Source organism: Ambystoma mexicanum, chromosome 2p (assembly GCF_040938575.1).
Source record: "Ambystoma mexicanum isolate Mex_15411 chromosome 2p, UKY_AmexF1_1, whole genome shotgun sequence".
Taxonomy (NCBI): Eukaryota; Metazoa; Chordata; class Amphibia; order Caudata; family Ambystomatidae; genus Ambystoma; species Ambystoma mexicanum.
In genome coordinates, this window is record NC_090923.1 from 1,408,486,521 (window position 1) to 1,408,502,891 (window position 16,371).

At 45.4% G+C, this 16,371-nt stretch overlaps 1 protein-coding gene across 1 annotated transcript in view; it reads left to right on the forward strand.

Moving 5' to 3' along the window:
- The window catches only part of LOC138567558 (uncharacterized), a 1,087,151-nt gene that overhangs the window by 509,263 nt on the left and 561,517 nt on the right, over positions 1-16,371 (forward strand). Inside the window, exon 5 of the mRNA XM_069645895.1 lies at positions 6,190-6,409. Within this exon, the coding sequence (XP_069501996.1) occupies positions 6,190-6,409 (220 nt within the window). The remainder of the gene's footprint in view (positions 1-6,189; positions 6,410-16,371) is intronic.

A 16,371-nucleotide genomic window follows, 5' to 3' on the forward strand; every position in this document is an offset into this window, starting at 1 on the left:
TGAAATGACTGTGATAGGAGCAGCCCCCCCCGACAACAATAATGGAGTGGCTGGGTGCTTGGGGGCTGGCGGGGGTTGTGGCACACGCAAGTTCTCGGGAGGCCGAGGGATGGCCAACGACTGCAGCTTGGAGGTTGCGGGCACCAGCAAAAACAGAGCCGCCGAGCCGGGGCACGTCTCGGGCCTGCTCCCCCTCCTGACAAGAAGGGAACCTGGCAGAGGTGGATCCTCTGAGAGACCGTGAGGAGAAGGCGGGCCCTCTGTAGCGCTATCACAGCAGCTGATACCTGGCAACCACGGGAAAATAAACACACAGAAAGGGGGCAGGGGGAGGCGGGACACAGACAAGAGGGATCACCCACCAAGTGAAGGAGTGGAGACATTTGTGGGACACAGTAGGGGAGGGAACACACAAGAGCCACGCGTGTGACCTCATCTAGGAAGAGCAGTGGCCAGCAGAGAGGTGAACTGGACAGATGCCTTGAAGCACGAGAGTGGCCCCTAGTGAGACACGGGCTGCTGCTGCCTGGCGACATAGCTGGAGGAGTCGTGGGAGCAACACCTGGTGGGTAGCTAAACACAGAAGTGGTGCAAGCAAGGAGCCACCACATATTAAGCAGAGTAACACAGACTCGAGAGGCGCAATACACGTGGGTCAGCCAAAATACAATCACAACCGGTAGCAGCAATGGCAGTGGGAGGTATGGCTACCCTGCAGCAGGACGTGCAGACGATAATCTTACGTCCCGTCCCCTTTCCTCCATACTGTATGGGCGTCCCTCACGAGGGACGGGAGACGGAATTTTTTTCACCAGAAAAATCTACTTCCCCTTTAAATTTAGAGGCGCGGCCCTGGGTGCATGCGCTCGCCTGACTCTGGCCACCGGCGCCACTCCTAATCCCCTTTTCTGTGACAAGGGGAACGTGCCGAATTCTGATGTACATGTAGGAAGTGAACTTAAGCAAACGAGAAATTAAGATATCGTTACTTTATAAACACCATAAGAGTTTAACATAACAGCATGAAGTCTACTATTCAAGGAAAGGAACGGATGCCGTAATGACGTACATCAGATTTTCCTGCTCGTTCAATTACAGTACATGATTGTCTAATGGCTCAAACAACTCTGCTTTTACCATTCATTATTTTAAACTGATCCACCCAATATTTTCATTGAGCCTGTTCTGATCCCTATGGGTTAGGAAAATAAGCTCCTGTTCTTTTCTCAACAATTTGTATTTATCTCTACTTGGGTCCCCACTGCGGATTAGTTTGTAAATCAGCGTAGATCCTCTGGTTTGCAATTATACTGTTCGAAATGGTTTACCAAGGGTGCATTGATAGTTTTGTTTCTTATACAACTCTTATGTTCCGTTATTCTTGCTCGTACTTTTGTCTTTCCTATATGCAGCTGTTTACATATATATTTGTACTGAGCGTTGTTGCCACAAGGTTGTTAATCCTAAATCACATTCCACACTTCTCAAGTTAGTACACAACATTTGCAGTTAGTGGAGCTAAACGAATGTCACTTTTGGTTAGGATGTCCTTCAAGTTTTGACTCCTCTTCAATGCACATATTGGGGGGAGGTCAGATTTTAACTTGCTGTATTAAACACCCTCCAATTTTAAAAAATGATCTTTTTTTTTAATTCTGTTTGATAGATTTGAGAAGGTACTCACGAACACTTGTTTTCTGTGCTCTTCTCCTTTGGTATATATTCTAATAGAGCATACTGATAAATATTAGAAGCTCTTTTATAGGCCTGCTTTACCAACTGCTTTGGGTATCTTCGTTGGGTTAATTTCTCCTTCAATTTCATTGCTTCATCCTTAAACAGTTCTTTAGTCAAACTGTTCTTTCTTCGTCTTAGAAATTGGCCAAATGGTCAATAGTTGCTTACGTGTTTTGGATGGAAACGATCGTACCTCCATAATGCATTTATATCCGTTGCCTTATGGTATGGTTTGATCCGGAGTGTCTTAGAACCTGCCAGCTGCATTGTACCCCAGTGTTGTTAGTTCTTAGTCTCTGTGATTCAGCATTTTTTCAAGGGGTTCATCAGTTAACAGCCTGCTTACACACCTACATTTCCACTGGAAATGTTGTTGATGAATAGGAAACTCAATGTTGACCTTGAAACTTGCAATGATCTGACGTTTGGACAGGCAGTGATTGGGAGCAATGGAGGCAGGATTACACTATTGAACCATATTTTAACATTTGAGTGCTCCTAATCCTTTGACTGCTGGCACTTTAACAGTTTCCTAGGCAAATGAGGATGTATATATTTCCTATGGGTAGTGAGGGTCAACATTGTAGGTACAGCAGCATCAGGAACAGCATCCACTCAACTAGATGTAAAACAGTACACTTATCCTTTTGAGTTGAATGAGACAAACTCCCAGTTGAGTGTGTACATGTCCTCTTGTGCCCCCAAGCCATCATCACCCAGGGGTGGCACCAAATGGTCCCTTTGATTTTAGACATTACCACTAACCATAGGGTCATGACCTTGGAACTATCACATTAAACATTCTGCACTTGTACCCTGGAGACCATATTAATTAACTTGGAACATAAAGCATTACTTTCCTAAACATTTCTATGTGGATATTAGTCTTATTGGTGATTTCATGTATTAAACTGTATTTTGAGACACTTTTTAAATGTTATCATTAACTAATCAGTACCACAACCACTAAGTAAACCATTGACTGCTTAAGGGAAAACCTGTTACATCCTTATTGGTCATTGTCTCACCCTTTGCATTTCACAGTCTGAGAGAATCTGCCCCAACAGTCTAAATATGGACTTTTTAACCCTCTCGCTCACAGCACTAAATGCAAGAGTGGCACATAAACCAGGCACAGAAATTTGGGTGAACAAGACTAATATTTATGATTTCTTTTTTTCCCCCTTTCTCTTTTTGTTATGTTTTGTTGAGGACAGTCAATGGCCGTTTATAGTTCATAGTAAGTGTTGTCACTGATATTTGCGAATACAAAAACTGCAATATATAGAATTATAGATGGGTTGCTATTACCTATAGGAATGATTTCACTGAGGGGTCTCTCATTGTCTGTCGTCATTCAGGACCCTGAGTTTGACTAGGAATAGTATTTGAAAGATACCAGTCTATAATTTGATGTTGTGTATTCCTCCTCTCCCCCCTGCATAGCTTTTTCACCTGTTGCATTTTCCTGGGGGTCAACATGGCAGGAGGAGAAGAGGAAAGGCATGAGGGAACTATGCAAAAAAGGAATGAGGTTTCCTCTTAGCTTACCCCGCATTAACTGAAAAATGAAAAAACAAATACTGGCGTAACATGTTATATTCCCTTGCTGTGGGATCGTAACATGCAATTACGAATTCCATTATACTCTGGCATGACCTCCAAGCATGATAATACATCATTCAGAATGGGAAATCTTGTGAAAGCCATACATAACAAATAAGTAGTGCATATTTGTGATGAATCCTATGATGTCATCCCTTCTCCCCAAGAGGGAGATTCTTCTCATGTATCCATGTGTCCAGGGTATGAGGCCGCTACTCAATTGTCCCCCTGGCAGTGGTACTCAGCGGGAGGATCTCATGGTTAGGGATTCCCCCTCTGGATACAGGGAGAACATCATGGGCCAACGTGGTATTCCCACCACTCATCCACCCCTTTCACACCTCCCTCCTAGTACTGGGAGGAGGTAGAGCAGGGCTGACTATGTTGGATTTCCAGCACAAATTACTGTGACTAGGAAGAGCTGCGGAGCCACCATGCAACACTCAGAGAACTGGGTGGAACATTCTAGTGGTCAAACCTCAAGCAGCCTAAAGATAGAGTAACATTGCTGTCAGTCCCTCCTCGGCGACACTGCAAGTGAAAGTCCTTTCCCATGTGGGGGCGAGCCGAGCCTGTAGCAGTGGGCCAGGACGTGGGGAGGGAAGTCAAGATGTCCCTACCTGCACCGCCAGTGGCAGAAGTGCTGGAATCGGACACAGCAGTCTGCCCTGGTACAGGAGAATGTCTCATGGCAAGGCTGAGCAAGTACGCACTGCACGACTCCACGGAAGTGAAGCAGAGCCGCGTAACACAGCGCGACCACAGGCAAGAGCGAAGGAGAGATGATGAAAGACTTAGAGACCAGAGAAAAAGTTGAAAGCCTGGGAGAACTGAGAAAGGGTACAGGGCTGCCCAGGGACCTCTGGATCTTGGGAGAAACCAATGTGGAAGGGGCCGTGGAACCAAAGCCAAGAGATCAATATAAAGGGGCCTGGGACCTGTGTGTGAGAAACCATTGTAAAGGGGTTGGGGATCCAAAACCAAGACATCAATACGAAGGGGTCTGGGACCTGTGTGTGAGAAACCATTGTGAAGAGGTCTGGGACCCAAGGCAGTCCCTGGCAGGACAGTACACCTGGGCTGTCTGTTGAACTGTCAAAGTAAACCAGGGGGAGGGAGACATTCCCCCATTTTTGGTAAACCTCCAGGAGAAGCCTGAGAAAGGCCTGGGGAACGGAGACATTTCCCCAACCACATTGAACTGCCAAGACCGTCGACCTTCTCAATTCACTGGGGATCATCTACACTGACTTTGCTGATGATACCCTAACACTCATCCCTGTCAGTGGTGACTACCCCTTGACACTGCCACAATCAACATAGTGTACAGCACTATCCAAAATTGGATGGCCACCCATAACCTATGCTTAAACGACAACAAAACTGAGCTCCTCATTGTTGGTTCCCCCTACTAGCTCAAAAACCTGGATGCAGCCTTTGCTACCCTTTGCATTGATGGTACATCCATCCCGGTCCTTAAACAAGTCAAAACATTGGGAATCCACCTGGAAGCGAGCGAACTATGACCAAACATATTAATGCCCTAGCATCAGCCACAGTGTACACAGGCATGCTCATCTCCCCGAGCAGGCAATTCCTCTCACCAAGCATGAGCACTTATCCTTACCAAACTGAGCTACTGCAATGTTCTCCTGGTGGGCACTTCAGCGTCCAACTTGACCAAATTACAACTGTTGCAAAACAAAGCCTTACGCAATGCCCTATGCCTAAAACAATCGGACCACATCTCAGCAACCAGACGTGAAGCCCACTGGTTAACCATCAAAACTTGTGTCGACGTTAAAACTTTGTCTATTGCACACCGATGCATCTAGAAGGAAACGCACATCTATATCAAGATGCATTGCACAAAAACTCCCAGCACGCTCACTAAGATCCAGCTCTAGCATCTTGCTGATTCAAGAACAAAGCGTCAGCTTTTGTGTTATTGCGCCATCCCTGTGGAACTCTCTTCCTGCCTCCATCATAAATGAGCAATTTTACACTGCCTTCAATAAACTTGTAAAAACATGGTTGTTCGACAAATACAACTAATACCTGAACTAATTTTTAACACGACTAATTACTTCATTAATTGTATCGTTTACATTTGCCTATTGTACCAAACGCTCTGATATTGCTCGGTTTGGGCATTACATAAATGTTATAAATAAAATGTATATAAGAGAAGCCAGAGAGAGGCCAGGGAAGGGAGGCATTCCCCCACCTTTGTTAAACCTCCAAGAGAAGACTGAGAAAGGCCAGAGGAAAGGATGCATTCCCCCAACCACATTGATCTGTCAAGAGAATCCTGAGTAAGGTCAGTGGAAGGGAGACATTCTGCCTACCTTTTGAACCGTACCCACCCAGAAGAATGGAGACATTCTTCTGGACCCAGAAGAGACAAATCTAGTTTAGTTTGGTTATAAGTGTAACAAATAGAAGTAGGATTTAGACGCTGGACGGTGGACACTTTGTCGGACCTTCTGACATTTCCTTAGTGTTTTGTTGAGGCAGAACCTAGGCATAGCTATGTTTCCTTCTTTCTTTTGCTATAAATAAGTCTTTGCCCGAACGCATGCCACCTGTGAGTTGGTCTCCTCCTTCTACACCCTTACAATGTGGACTTGGCTAGATGTTCAGCTTTCTATCAGAGTTCTGTTTTAGCATTTATACAATATGGAAAGATTGATTTCTGGTGCGAGTATCATAACTCGAGGTAGTATTGAACACATGTATAGAAGAAAAAAGTTCATATGTTTAGCCTGATTTATGCTTACTTTGTTCTTTTGCTTTGTAAATAAATAAACTTGTCTTTAAACCTTTCTCTTATATCTTTGCAGGAAGGGAAGCCTTTGGAAGCAGGAAGCACAACCTTATTGCGGGCAATGCCAGGCAGCTGGACTGTAGGCAGATCTTCACCCAAGTGACCAACTATTCCGATCTGATCACCTCCCTGGACTTGGCCCCTCAGACAAAGAAAGTGATGAGGTACAGAGAAACTGGGGTTGTGGACCAGTTGCTGTCCCTACCGGCCCAGCCTTTGTGGAACCAGCGACTACAACAGGTATAGGAACTGTCAGCTCTCGTTTCACATTAATTAACACATTGTGACAAGGTCAGTAGCTGAGTCACTCTAACATTATGAGTACTTGAACAAGAGATCCGGGTGCCCATCGAAGGAGAACTGGTGGAAGGAGTAAGGCAGAGGGAAGCAGATGTAAGGGTAGAAAAGAAGGGGCGAGTGAGCATGACTGAAGTAGCCTGAAGACAATCGAGTGAGTGCTAGCCACTACCCAATCTCCCTTCAGAACACTAGCCATTGGTTATAGTACAGAAAGTTAGTAAGTCCCTGAGTGAGTTTAGATAGCCTGCATTTAGAGAGCCACCATTAGAAGAAGCCAGGAATAAATTGGTAGGGGTCACTGATCCACAGCACTAATGAGGGATTACGGATGCCTGGGTTCGGGAGGAACCCCCACGGTAGACGAGAGGGGGAGGGATGGATATAGGGCCCCCAAAATACCAATACAAACCCTTGAGTGGTTGAGTGCCATCTGTGAAAACATCAAGAGAAAATGCAGAATACCTACCACCTGAATTTGAAGGTTTAAGTAAAACATTCTGTCTGAGAAAGTTGAGGTTGAGTGGTGGGGCAGGAAATGACAGAAAGGTCCTCTTCGGTTCTTGGGGAGGCAACACACCGAAAGAGAAGAAAGAGGCGCCATTATGCAAATTAAACCATTTGAACGAGTGCCAGGCTGGAATGCTACACTGACTGTTGGAATGGAAACTGTTGTCCTGTAGATATGATGCAAAGAGGCTTAATACAGTGATGGGACAGCTGTCGAGGAATATGAGCTTGCTTGATGAAAAATCATTACATGAGATTTCTGTAAGTCTGACAGGTGGTGAACGGTTACTAGTCTTTTAAGAATAGGTGGGAAAGAGGAACTGAGCATAAATAGATAATTTAATGGTAGTTTGAGGGTACATTTGTAGATGCTCGGCTGTTGTATTGCACAAATCTTACCTTGTCCCAACCAATATACAGAAAATCAAGCAGACACAGAACCCTCCCAAACAAAAACTAGTTAAACAATCAAGTCTTCATCCACAAATACTCCAGTGTTACTAGTAATACATTCTTGCACATCTGTTTCTGCAAGAAAAAAGAAGAGATTCTCTCTTAGAAGGGGTTAAACATGTTGATTCATTGCCCAATTATTTTCTAACTTGCCTTGTCCTCTTTCTGCTGCTGTAAAAACATCCTGCACCAGAATTGCAGTCTGTAAAGATCTGGACCAGAAAAGATGTTTATCTACATATATCAGGGTGTATAGTTTAGGTGTTGATGGCTTGCCTTTGACATGGGATAAGCTTGAACTTTTCAAATTCTAATTGAAGCAGGGCCGACTCTGCTGAGGTTGTTACATTGAGTGCCATTGCAGTATTAGGTGGGGAGGAATTGGGCATGAAGTATTAATGTATCACTGCCCACGCGGGTATCTACCAGTACAAAATGCCAGAAAAAACGGATGACTCCAGAACTCAGCGCCAGTGGAAAATCTGTATATGTCGCAGCTATATATGAAAACAATAGCCCTCTACTTGGTTACGCGTCGAGCCTTTGTCAAATCAGGGCCAATTTTATTGCGATATAGTCGATATGACTGTTGTCCGATATAAAATAATAGGGACAAATCCCAATGGCAGATAGTTCTGCCGCTCCGATTTCTCTCGCGTCGGCTGCACAATAAGCGACAGTACAATGCAATTCATTAGCCATTTTGTCTCAGATTTAGCACCCTGAATTAAGCTGTTTTGCAAGTTGGCACTGTACAAATCAGCAAAAAATAACATTAAAGTAGTGATTCATTTGTAATCACTGTTAATTTGGCATAGTTTATTCATTTAAATGTTGAATTTGAGATCGGAATCCGGCACTGAAATGCAGCTGAAGTGGACTAATCTGTAATACATTTGTGAGATTGTCAGGATGGAGGCTACATTTGGTGAGACAGGGGCATGGTTGGCAATACACCCTAACATTAGCAACTCGAAGGGTGAGGTACCTTGCCAACAAAACCACAGACTGCAAACATGTTTTGGACCTTTGGGAAACCTTGACCTTGCAGGAGAAAAGTGCTCATTTGCAGCTTCAGGGTTGTTAGGATAATTCAGTATTTGTATTTTTGGGCCTGGACTTGGGACCTATCTCAAAGCATTTTGTGTAGAGCATGCGTTCAGGCTTCTGGGTGCCACAGGTGCCACCTCACTTAACTGGACTCTTCGGTCTATGGTCGCTAGAAGGCCAGAACTAATTCCTTGTAATGTACCAACATCAGTGGCTTGAACCGCTTTGCATTCTGTTCAGCTCCGAGTGTTGACCCATGCAGGGTTCATAATTGTTGGGGTCTATTTAGTCCCTGCTTCTACCCTTGGCGAGCCCTGTTAGCTTAAAGCCAAGAGATAGTTTGGCTCCCCAGGTCAACTGTTGACATTCAAACATGTACAAGTGACATTAACTTTCAGTGTTTGAGAATGTAAATAAAGACACATTGGGAGACATATAGGACACATTTAAATATAGTGCATCATACATAATGGGCAAAATGTTAGTGTGCATCTCATGTTGAAATTAGATTAGCAGTGCGCTGTGCACTTTTCCCCCAGCAGTATCTCCTGCCTACTCGGTAATGTCTGATACCATGTAGCTGGTTTTAGCTCCTTCTCCTCTTGTTCTACAGATCATATCCTGGCTCCAAAAAGAGGTAGCCTGTTAATTCTAAGCCCAAGCTTATCATTTGTTAGTGGTTTCAGGAGGGCTCGGACTTTGTGGCTTCAAAGGCATGTTTCTGTAGGCCAGGTTGCACATGTGGGATACTAAATGGTCCCTCTACACCTCTAGTGACTAGTATAGCGACCCTCCACACCATCCAGTCCTGATCTCCCACTCTTGTAGAGGTTCGTCCTGTGGCCTTTCATCAAATATGCGTTTTAGGGAGTGCTCTTCAGTCCTGATTTGGAAGTCTCCCTACCGTATGGTCGGAAGGGGAGGGCTGGGTAAGTGATCAACCTATGTGTTTTGATGGAACCTTCCCTCTCAATAGCAACATATTCGCGCTGAAAAGGATCTTTCCAGTGTGCATTTTGTTCCCCGAGTCCTGAATTTTACTGACTTGTGTGACAGGGTCAGAGACCAGACCCCATCAGAAGCGATGATGAACCTTGTCAACCTTGGTGCAGAAGGCCTTCCAGCGCATTTGCCAGAGCCAGTCCTGCCTCAGAGGTGGGGTGTAGGAGCTGGGAAGGCCCCAGTCTTTGTCCCTTTAGATCTGTGCTGCTTAAATGATGAGGGTACTACTTCTTCTTGCCCCATACCTGTTGGTATGGACTGGCCTCTATCCTTTTTCTTTTTCTGTAAGACTTCAAATACCAGGATTCTTAGTGGTGGAAACCTGAACTGGCAGTACACTTGAGAGAGAGGTGGTGACACGCAGAACAGCAGTGGAGCGCTGCACATCAAACCAACAATCCAGGCGCTCTGCTTCAGTGGAATATGAACATTGAAATTGATGATACTGTGAGTGGGCTCCCATTTCCAAAAACAGCCTGACCCATGTGGGTGGGGCTTAAAGCCTGTTATGTTTTCTGATGCCTGCAACCTATCCTCTGGGGAAAACAGAAGCCAGCAGTTGGCCCTGTGAAAAAGCTGAGGTAGAGAATCAATGAAAGGAAAAGGGGAAGGATAAGAATGCAGAGGGGATGGGTCAGTGTGGGTTGTTCGGGTGAGTTCAAGGGAGAAGAAGGCAGTCAAAGAGTCTGGGGCAAAGGAAGGACTGGGCAGAGGAGCGTGGAATAGGATTACAGTGTGTGTGCAAGGGGAGGCATCGGTTGGTGAAAAAAAGTTGTACTTGGGTGTGAGAAGAGGGTGTGTAAGGTAAGGTAGAGCATAGAGGTATGAATGATAGTGAGAGGTAACTGAGGAAGTGGAAGGAGGTTGACTGTGGGAGACGTTGACGGTGGATTGGAGAGATGAGAGTAGTAGAGAGGAGGGTATCAGAGTGGAGAGGTTAGCAGAGCGGGGAGGGGAGAGTACCAGGGTAGACCAGACTAGTGGGGGTTGGGGGGAGAGGGGAAAGCAGTAGAGGGGAGATGGTAATTTAACAGAGGATCAAAGTAAGCAGTAAAGGGGAGATTGATAACATCAGAGGGACAGAAGAGGAAGGGAAGAGGGACAGTGGGAGGAGGAACACGGGTAGGAGGAAGGGAAGGAGCTAGGGAGAAAATCAGGGCATGGATAGGAGGGCCTGAGGGGGAAAGAAAAGTTGAGCCTGGGCAATTGGAAGGCACATATTCCAATTGTGAATTTCCTGGGACAGTCACATGCAGTAGGGGTTCTATAGAACCTGAAATACGGACTAGGAGAGGACCGGAGAACGTGAAGGCTTCTACCAGCCCGCCGGCTGAGGGCTCAGCTGGAACTTTCACCTGACCTATTTCCGAGTGGGTTATGTAGGGTATTTTGTGTAGATTTGGGGCCTAGCGGTATTTTCTTACCACCAAGAATAAAAGTAATTTAGCAACAATCACTCCTTGCATTCAGATTGGGTTTAGTATTATTGTGGTATCGTGGCTATGCATTATTTCAGTACACATATACATTTAGTTGGTATGCATTTTGTTGTGGTATAGTGATGAGCATAATTTCTTTGCTTTATTTGTGGCCCCAACATACAAAACCCCTTTCTTTTGTTTAGACTGTTCTTGTGATCTCTAGAGGCCTCAGGCTTCTACATTATTCAAGAACACCACATTTTCATATGGAGTGCCACTTATGGCTGTTATCACTGATTTACCTACACCAGTGAGCTATGCTTCCATAAAGTATTCACAATCACATGTGGTATAATCACTAATTTATTTACATTAGTGAAACTATTTCCAGAGGCCTCTCTCTCTGCTGACTCATGTACGTCCAACAGACTGTAACGCTCACCTGATTCCCGTAGAGGCGCCGGTCTTGACTGGGCGTATACCGTATCTTCAAAGGTGATGTGTAACACACGGCTGGCTCTTTGGGCTGGACCTCTGTGCACTGTATGTCTGACTCGAAGGGTAAGATGTCTGCAGATAGAAAATATGGGATTAAGGAACTGGGTTATTAAATGTCTCTCTCTTCTTCCCTTTCTCTTCTCCTGTAGAACCCCAAAGGTTAACGCTCTCACCTTAGGTAAGTGAACGCTGTGCTCTCCATCTGCCTCGGGGCAGGGTGCTGTAACCAGTTTCTTCACTGGATAAGGGGGGCAGGCCTCTTGACTTCAGAGGACTGCTGTCCGTCGTTTACTGCACGAACGGTAAGTTTTGAGTAATTCTAATGTCTTTAAAGTCTTTAGTAATGATGTCTCTTGTTTTGCAGGGTTCCGGTGATGGCGGATGACGGGCTGAAGTGAGTTGAAGATGGAGCCCGTGTGAATAGAAGCGCCTGGAAGCACGTAAGTAAGCGCTTGTTGCCTGCTTCACGATGCGCTCTAACTGTCTTTTTATTTTGCAGGTACAAGTTCGGAGCGGCTGCAGGGTGCCGGAATACCCACTAGGTTAGATGTAGAAAGGAGTAATGGCACTTGAGTATTAAAGTTCCCCAATGTCTTTAAACGCACCTTGTTTTGTCTTTCAGATGCGGGATGCAGCGCCGAAGGCCTCCGGAGCGTGCGAAGAGTTGGTAAGCTTTTGTCTTTCAGATGCCGGAATGCAGCGCGAGGCGTTGGTGACAGCCGATGGACCAGGTAAGTGAAGAGCTGTCACTGAAGACCGTAATGCTAACCTGTTCTTTCTTGTCTTTTTAGGTGTTGCTGAAGACTGGATTCAGGATGGTAAGCCTTTTTCCTTAGGCCCAGGATCAGATGCAGAAGACACGATGAGCGTTCTGCTGCAGAGGATGCAGAATAACGCAAAGCAAGATTCATCCATCGGGTGTGGTTTAAATAGCCTCCTGTAGTGCTTAGGTGTCTCCTTCCACAGCCACGCCTAGGTAAGAAAAGAGTTCCTGCTTTCCAGAAGAGTTCCAGTGTTCTGAATCTAGGGAGTGGCTCCTGCCCCACCCAACAGGAAAAGTAGTTCCAAACAGAAGAGGATCAGAGGCTCAACTGGCAGGCAAGTAAGCAGCATGGTCTGCTGCAGGTAAGTCCACCCAAGCATGAGCCCGGCGCTTCCAGCGCTGGGACTGGGCATATTTATGAGCCTGGTGCCACTGGCGCCAGGACTGGGTCCAAAAGGTCCCAATTGGGACTGGTTGGCACTCGGAACCTGGGTTATGGATCTGCTTCCAAGGGAGTTGGGAAAACCCTGACCTTTTGGAAGCAGAGATCATGACACAGACTATCGGGATTGTGTTCCACTCAGAAGTCACACACACATACACTGAGTGGAACCACGCACACGGCTATTTATAATTACTCATAACATAACTTTTTCTACATGGGATGCTTGGCATATATTACCTAGTAATCTCCCCTTTTATCAGGTGATATGGGCTAACTGTACCAGAGAAAACAGAAGCAAATAGAAGCCTTTACACAAATTGTGATTTACATCAGTTTCATTTAAAAAAATCATACATTACCAGTTTTGCGAGGCAGTCTTTTCTAGAATAAATATAAGAGAAGCAATTGCAAAATACATGGCATTTCATTAGATTCTTTGCAACAATAAAAAGAACAGCGCATCAGTTGACTTGCATTTCTGAATAGCAACATTAGAATGCAGCTATTGCTACGCTGCCTGACTGAAATAGCTTTCATTCACACACCGCATTCTCGCTTTGAGGAAGATAATTACCAGCAAAATTGTAGCAGATCAGCACGCAAACTCTCTGGACAGGTCGCTTTCTTTAAATGGCTCGGGGCTTCCTTTTAGAGCATCCGGCGAGGACATGCAGTTCCAATCTGCACTCTTTGGTCCTCAAGCCGGTGCCAATTGACTGGAATCTCTGGGAAGGCTTCCACCAGCCTGCCGGTTGAGGGCTCAGCTGGAACTTTCACCTGACCTATTTCCGAGGGGGTTATATAGGGTATTTTGTGTAGATTTGGGGCCTAGCGGTATTTTCTTACCACCAAGAATAAAAGTAATTTAGAAACTATCACTCCTTGCATTCAGATTGGGTTTAGTATTATTGTGGTATCGTGGCTATGCATTATTTCAGTTCACATATACATTTAGTTGGTATGCATTTTGCTGTGGTATAGTGATGAGCATAATTTCTTTGCTTTATTTGTGGCCCCAACATACAAAACCCCTTTCTTTTTTTTAGACTGTTCTTGTGATCTCTAGAGGCCTCAGGCTTCTACATTATACAAGAACACCGCATTTTCATATGGAGTGCCACTTATGGCTGTTATCACTGATTTACCTAGACCAGTAAGCTATGCTTCCATAAAATATTCACAATAACATGTGGTATAATCACTAATTTATTTACATTAGTGAAACTATTTCCAGAGGCCTCTCTCTCTGCTGACTCATGTACGTCCAACAGACTATCGGGATTGTGTTCCACTCAGAAGTCGCACACACATACACTGAGTGGAACCACGCACACGGCTATTTATAATTACTCATAACATAACTTTTTCCACATGGGATGCTTGGCATATATTACCTAATAATCTCCCCTTTTATCAGGTGATATGGGCTAACTGTACCAGAGAAAAACAGAAGCAAATAGAAGCCTTTACACGGATTGTGATTTACATCAGTTTCATTTAAAAAATCATACATTACCAGTTTTGCAAGGCAGTCTTTTCTAGAATAAACATAAGAGAAGCAATTGCAAAATACATGGCATTTCATTAGATTCTTTGCAACAATAAAAAGAACAGTGCATCAGTTGACTTGCATTTCTGAATAGCAACATTAGAATCCAGCTATCGCTAAGCTGCCTGACTGAAATAGCTTTCATTCACACACCGCATTCTCGCTTTGTGTAAGATAATTACCAGCAAAATTGTAGATGATCAGCACGCGAACTCTCTGGACAGGTTGCTTTCTTTAAATGGCTCGGGGCTTCCTTTTGGAGCACCCGGCGAGGACATGCAGTTCCAATCTGCACTATTTGGTCCTCAAGCCGGTGCCAATTGACTGGAATCTCCAGCCTGTGAAGGTCAGCAGTACACTGGAACAACGCCCCTCAATCAGGCAGCCCCACAGCAACTCCCGCCAAGTCCTCACCGAAGCTGTGTAAAAATGTCCACTGCCTTTCTTCCTCCCTGAAATGCACCAAGAGACCTCTGTTACAGCCCTTCATGTGACGTGCATCCAATAAAAATCTATCATGTCATACCCTCCTTCTTCAAACAATAGCTCACTTTTCAGTAAAAAACTGTATCCACTAATTTCCTGCTTATTCGAGTTTTGTTTCTTTAGCAAGGACCGTGAAAAGCACAGAGAAAGAGAAAGGGAAAAAAAATGACTTTCAGCCTGCCTCATTTTGCACTTGGAGAACACATTATGATATTAATAAGTTAAGATCATGTTAGTACTGTTCATTATATTAGTTCATTAATCCTCTAATGTGTCTCCTGCAACAGAGGCATTTCAGGTGAGGAAAAAAAAATATGGTGCGTTTTTAAATGTGAAAAAATGCTGTGTTTTTGACTGAGTAGCCTGTCTTCATTTACATATCCATATGTTACACCAGCAACACATAGCTTGCTGTACCACGTTATAGCGATACATTGATCCCATGCAGTGGTGCTGCAAACCAAAAACACGCTATATATTGATCCCATGTAGTGGCGCTGCGCTCCAAAAACACGCTAAATAATCCTACAGTTACCAGTTAGTCACTTGATGGTACTTGTGTACCTCTCGGGTCCGCACCAGAGTCTCCCATCGCTTCTAATACCCTGACCAGTCCCAAGAGTTCTAAGCAACCTATGTTGAGGGGCTCCATGCTGGCAGGTAAAAGCCTAGTGTCCATGTCACCCTAGGGAGATCAAAGACCAGAAAACCGATGACACAAAGAAAATGGGGCACAAGGACTGCTCCGGCTCATCTAGGGAGTCCTCGCGCTTGATTCCTGTGAGAAAAGACCTTCGGCTGGGCAGGTTTCCAACGCTGCAGATCTAGGATCCCCAGCTAGCTCTTCCCTAGATGACATGGCCACAAGATCCACCTCCAGAGGACCTGAATCTCCAGAGCCGCTGCCACCAACCGTGTTCTATGGATCCTTCCTTCCTCGATCAGGCTGGCAGTCTACTGATTGGAACACAATTTATCCAACCTGCACCTCTGCTCCCATGCCATTCTAGATGCCACAGCAAAGCCATTAATATTAGTTCCTCATGTGACAGGGCCAGCGTTTTGAGCCTGTCGGGGAGGGAGGGACACACCCAACCCGACCACAGTGCCAGAGAGCAGGCAGGCCCCCCTCCAACTTACCTGAATTGGTGGCAGCGGTGCGTGAGGAATCGCCACCTCCATAGGAGGTGCAGCCGGCGAGAAGAAGCAGGACACTGCAGCAGAGCCTGGAGGGGCCAGACGGCCTACTGGGGACGTCCTGCCTTATGGTGGAGCCCCCCAGGATAGATGCCTGCAGTAAACTACCATAGACCTTTTGGTTATTAAACAAGCCGCCACAAAGGCCTTTACCCATTACACCACCAAGGATCTAATAATTATATTAAAAGGCCCCATGGAGGCTTTCCATCCAACCTCCCTGGACCCCATCGGGGTCCATGTTAGAAAGGGACAGGGCTTACCGGCCATTGTAAGTCCTCCCATGGCCTTCCCCTGTCACCTCCCCACCCCCCAAGCCAGGTAAGTGATTGGCCAGGGTAAGTAGCCTATACTGGGAGGGGTTGGGCTATTTAAGCAAGTCTGTATGCATGGTTTAGTGTGGGTAGGTTAGGTGAGGACAGAAGCTGGAGAACGATGTCAGAGACCGTCTGGCAAGAGCAAAAAGAATGCAGAGGCTATTATAAGGAGGGGGTCTTTGGAGTGTTTGTGTGTGAGAGTGGAGAGTGTGAG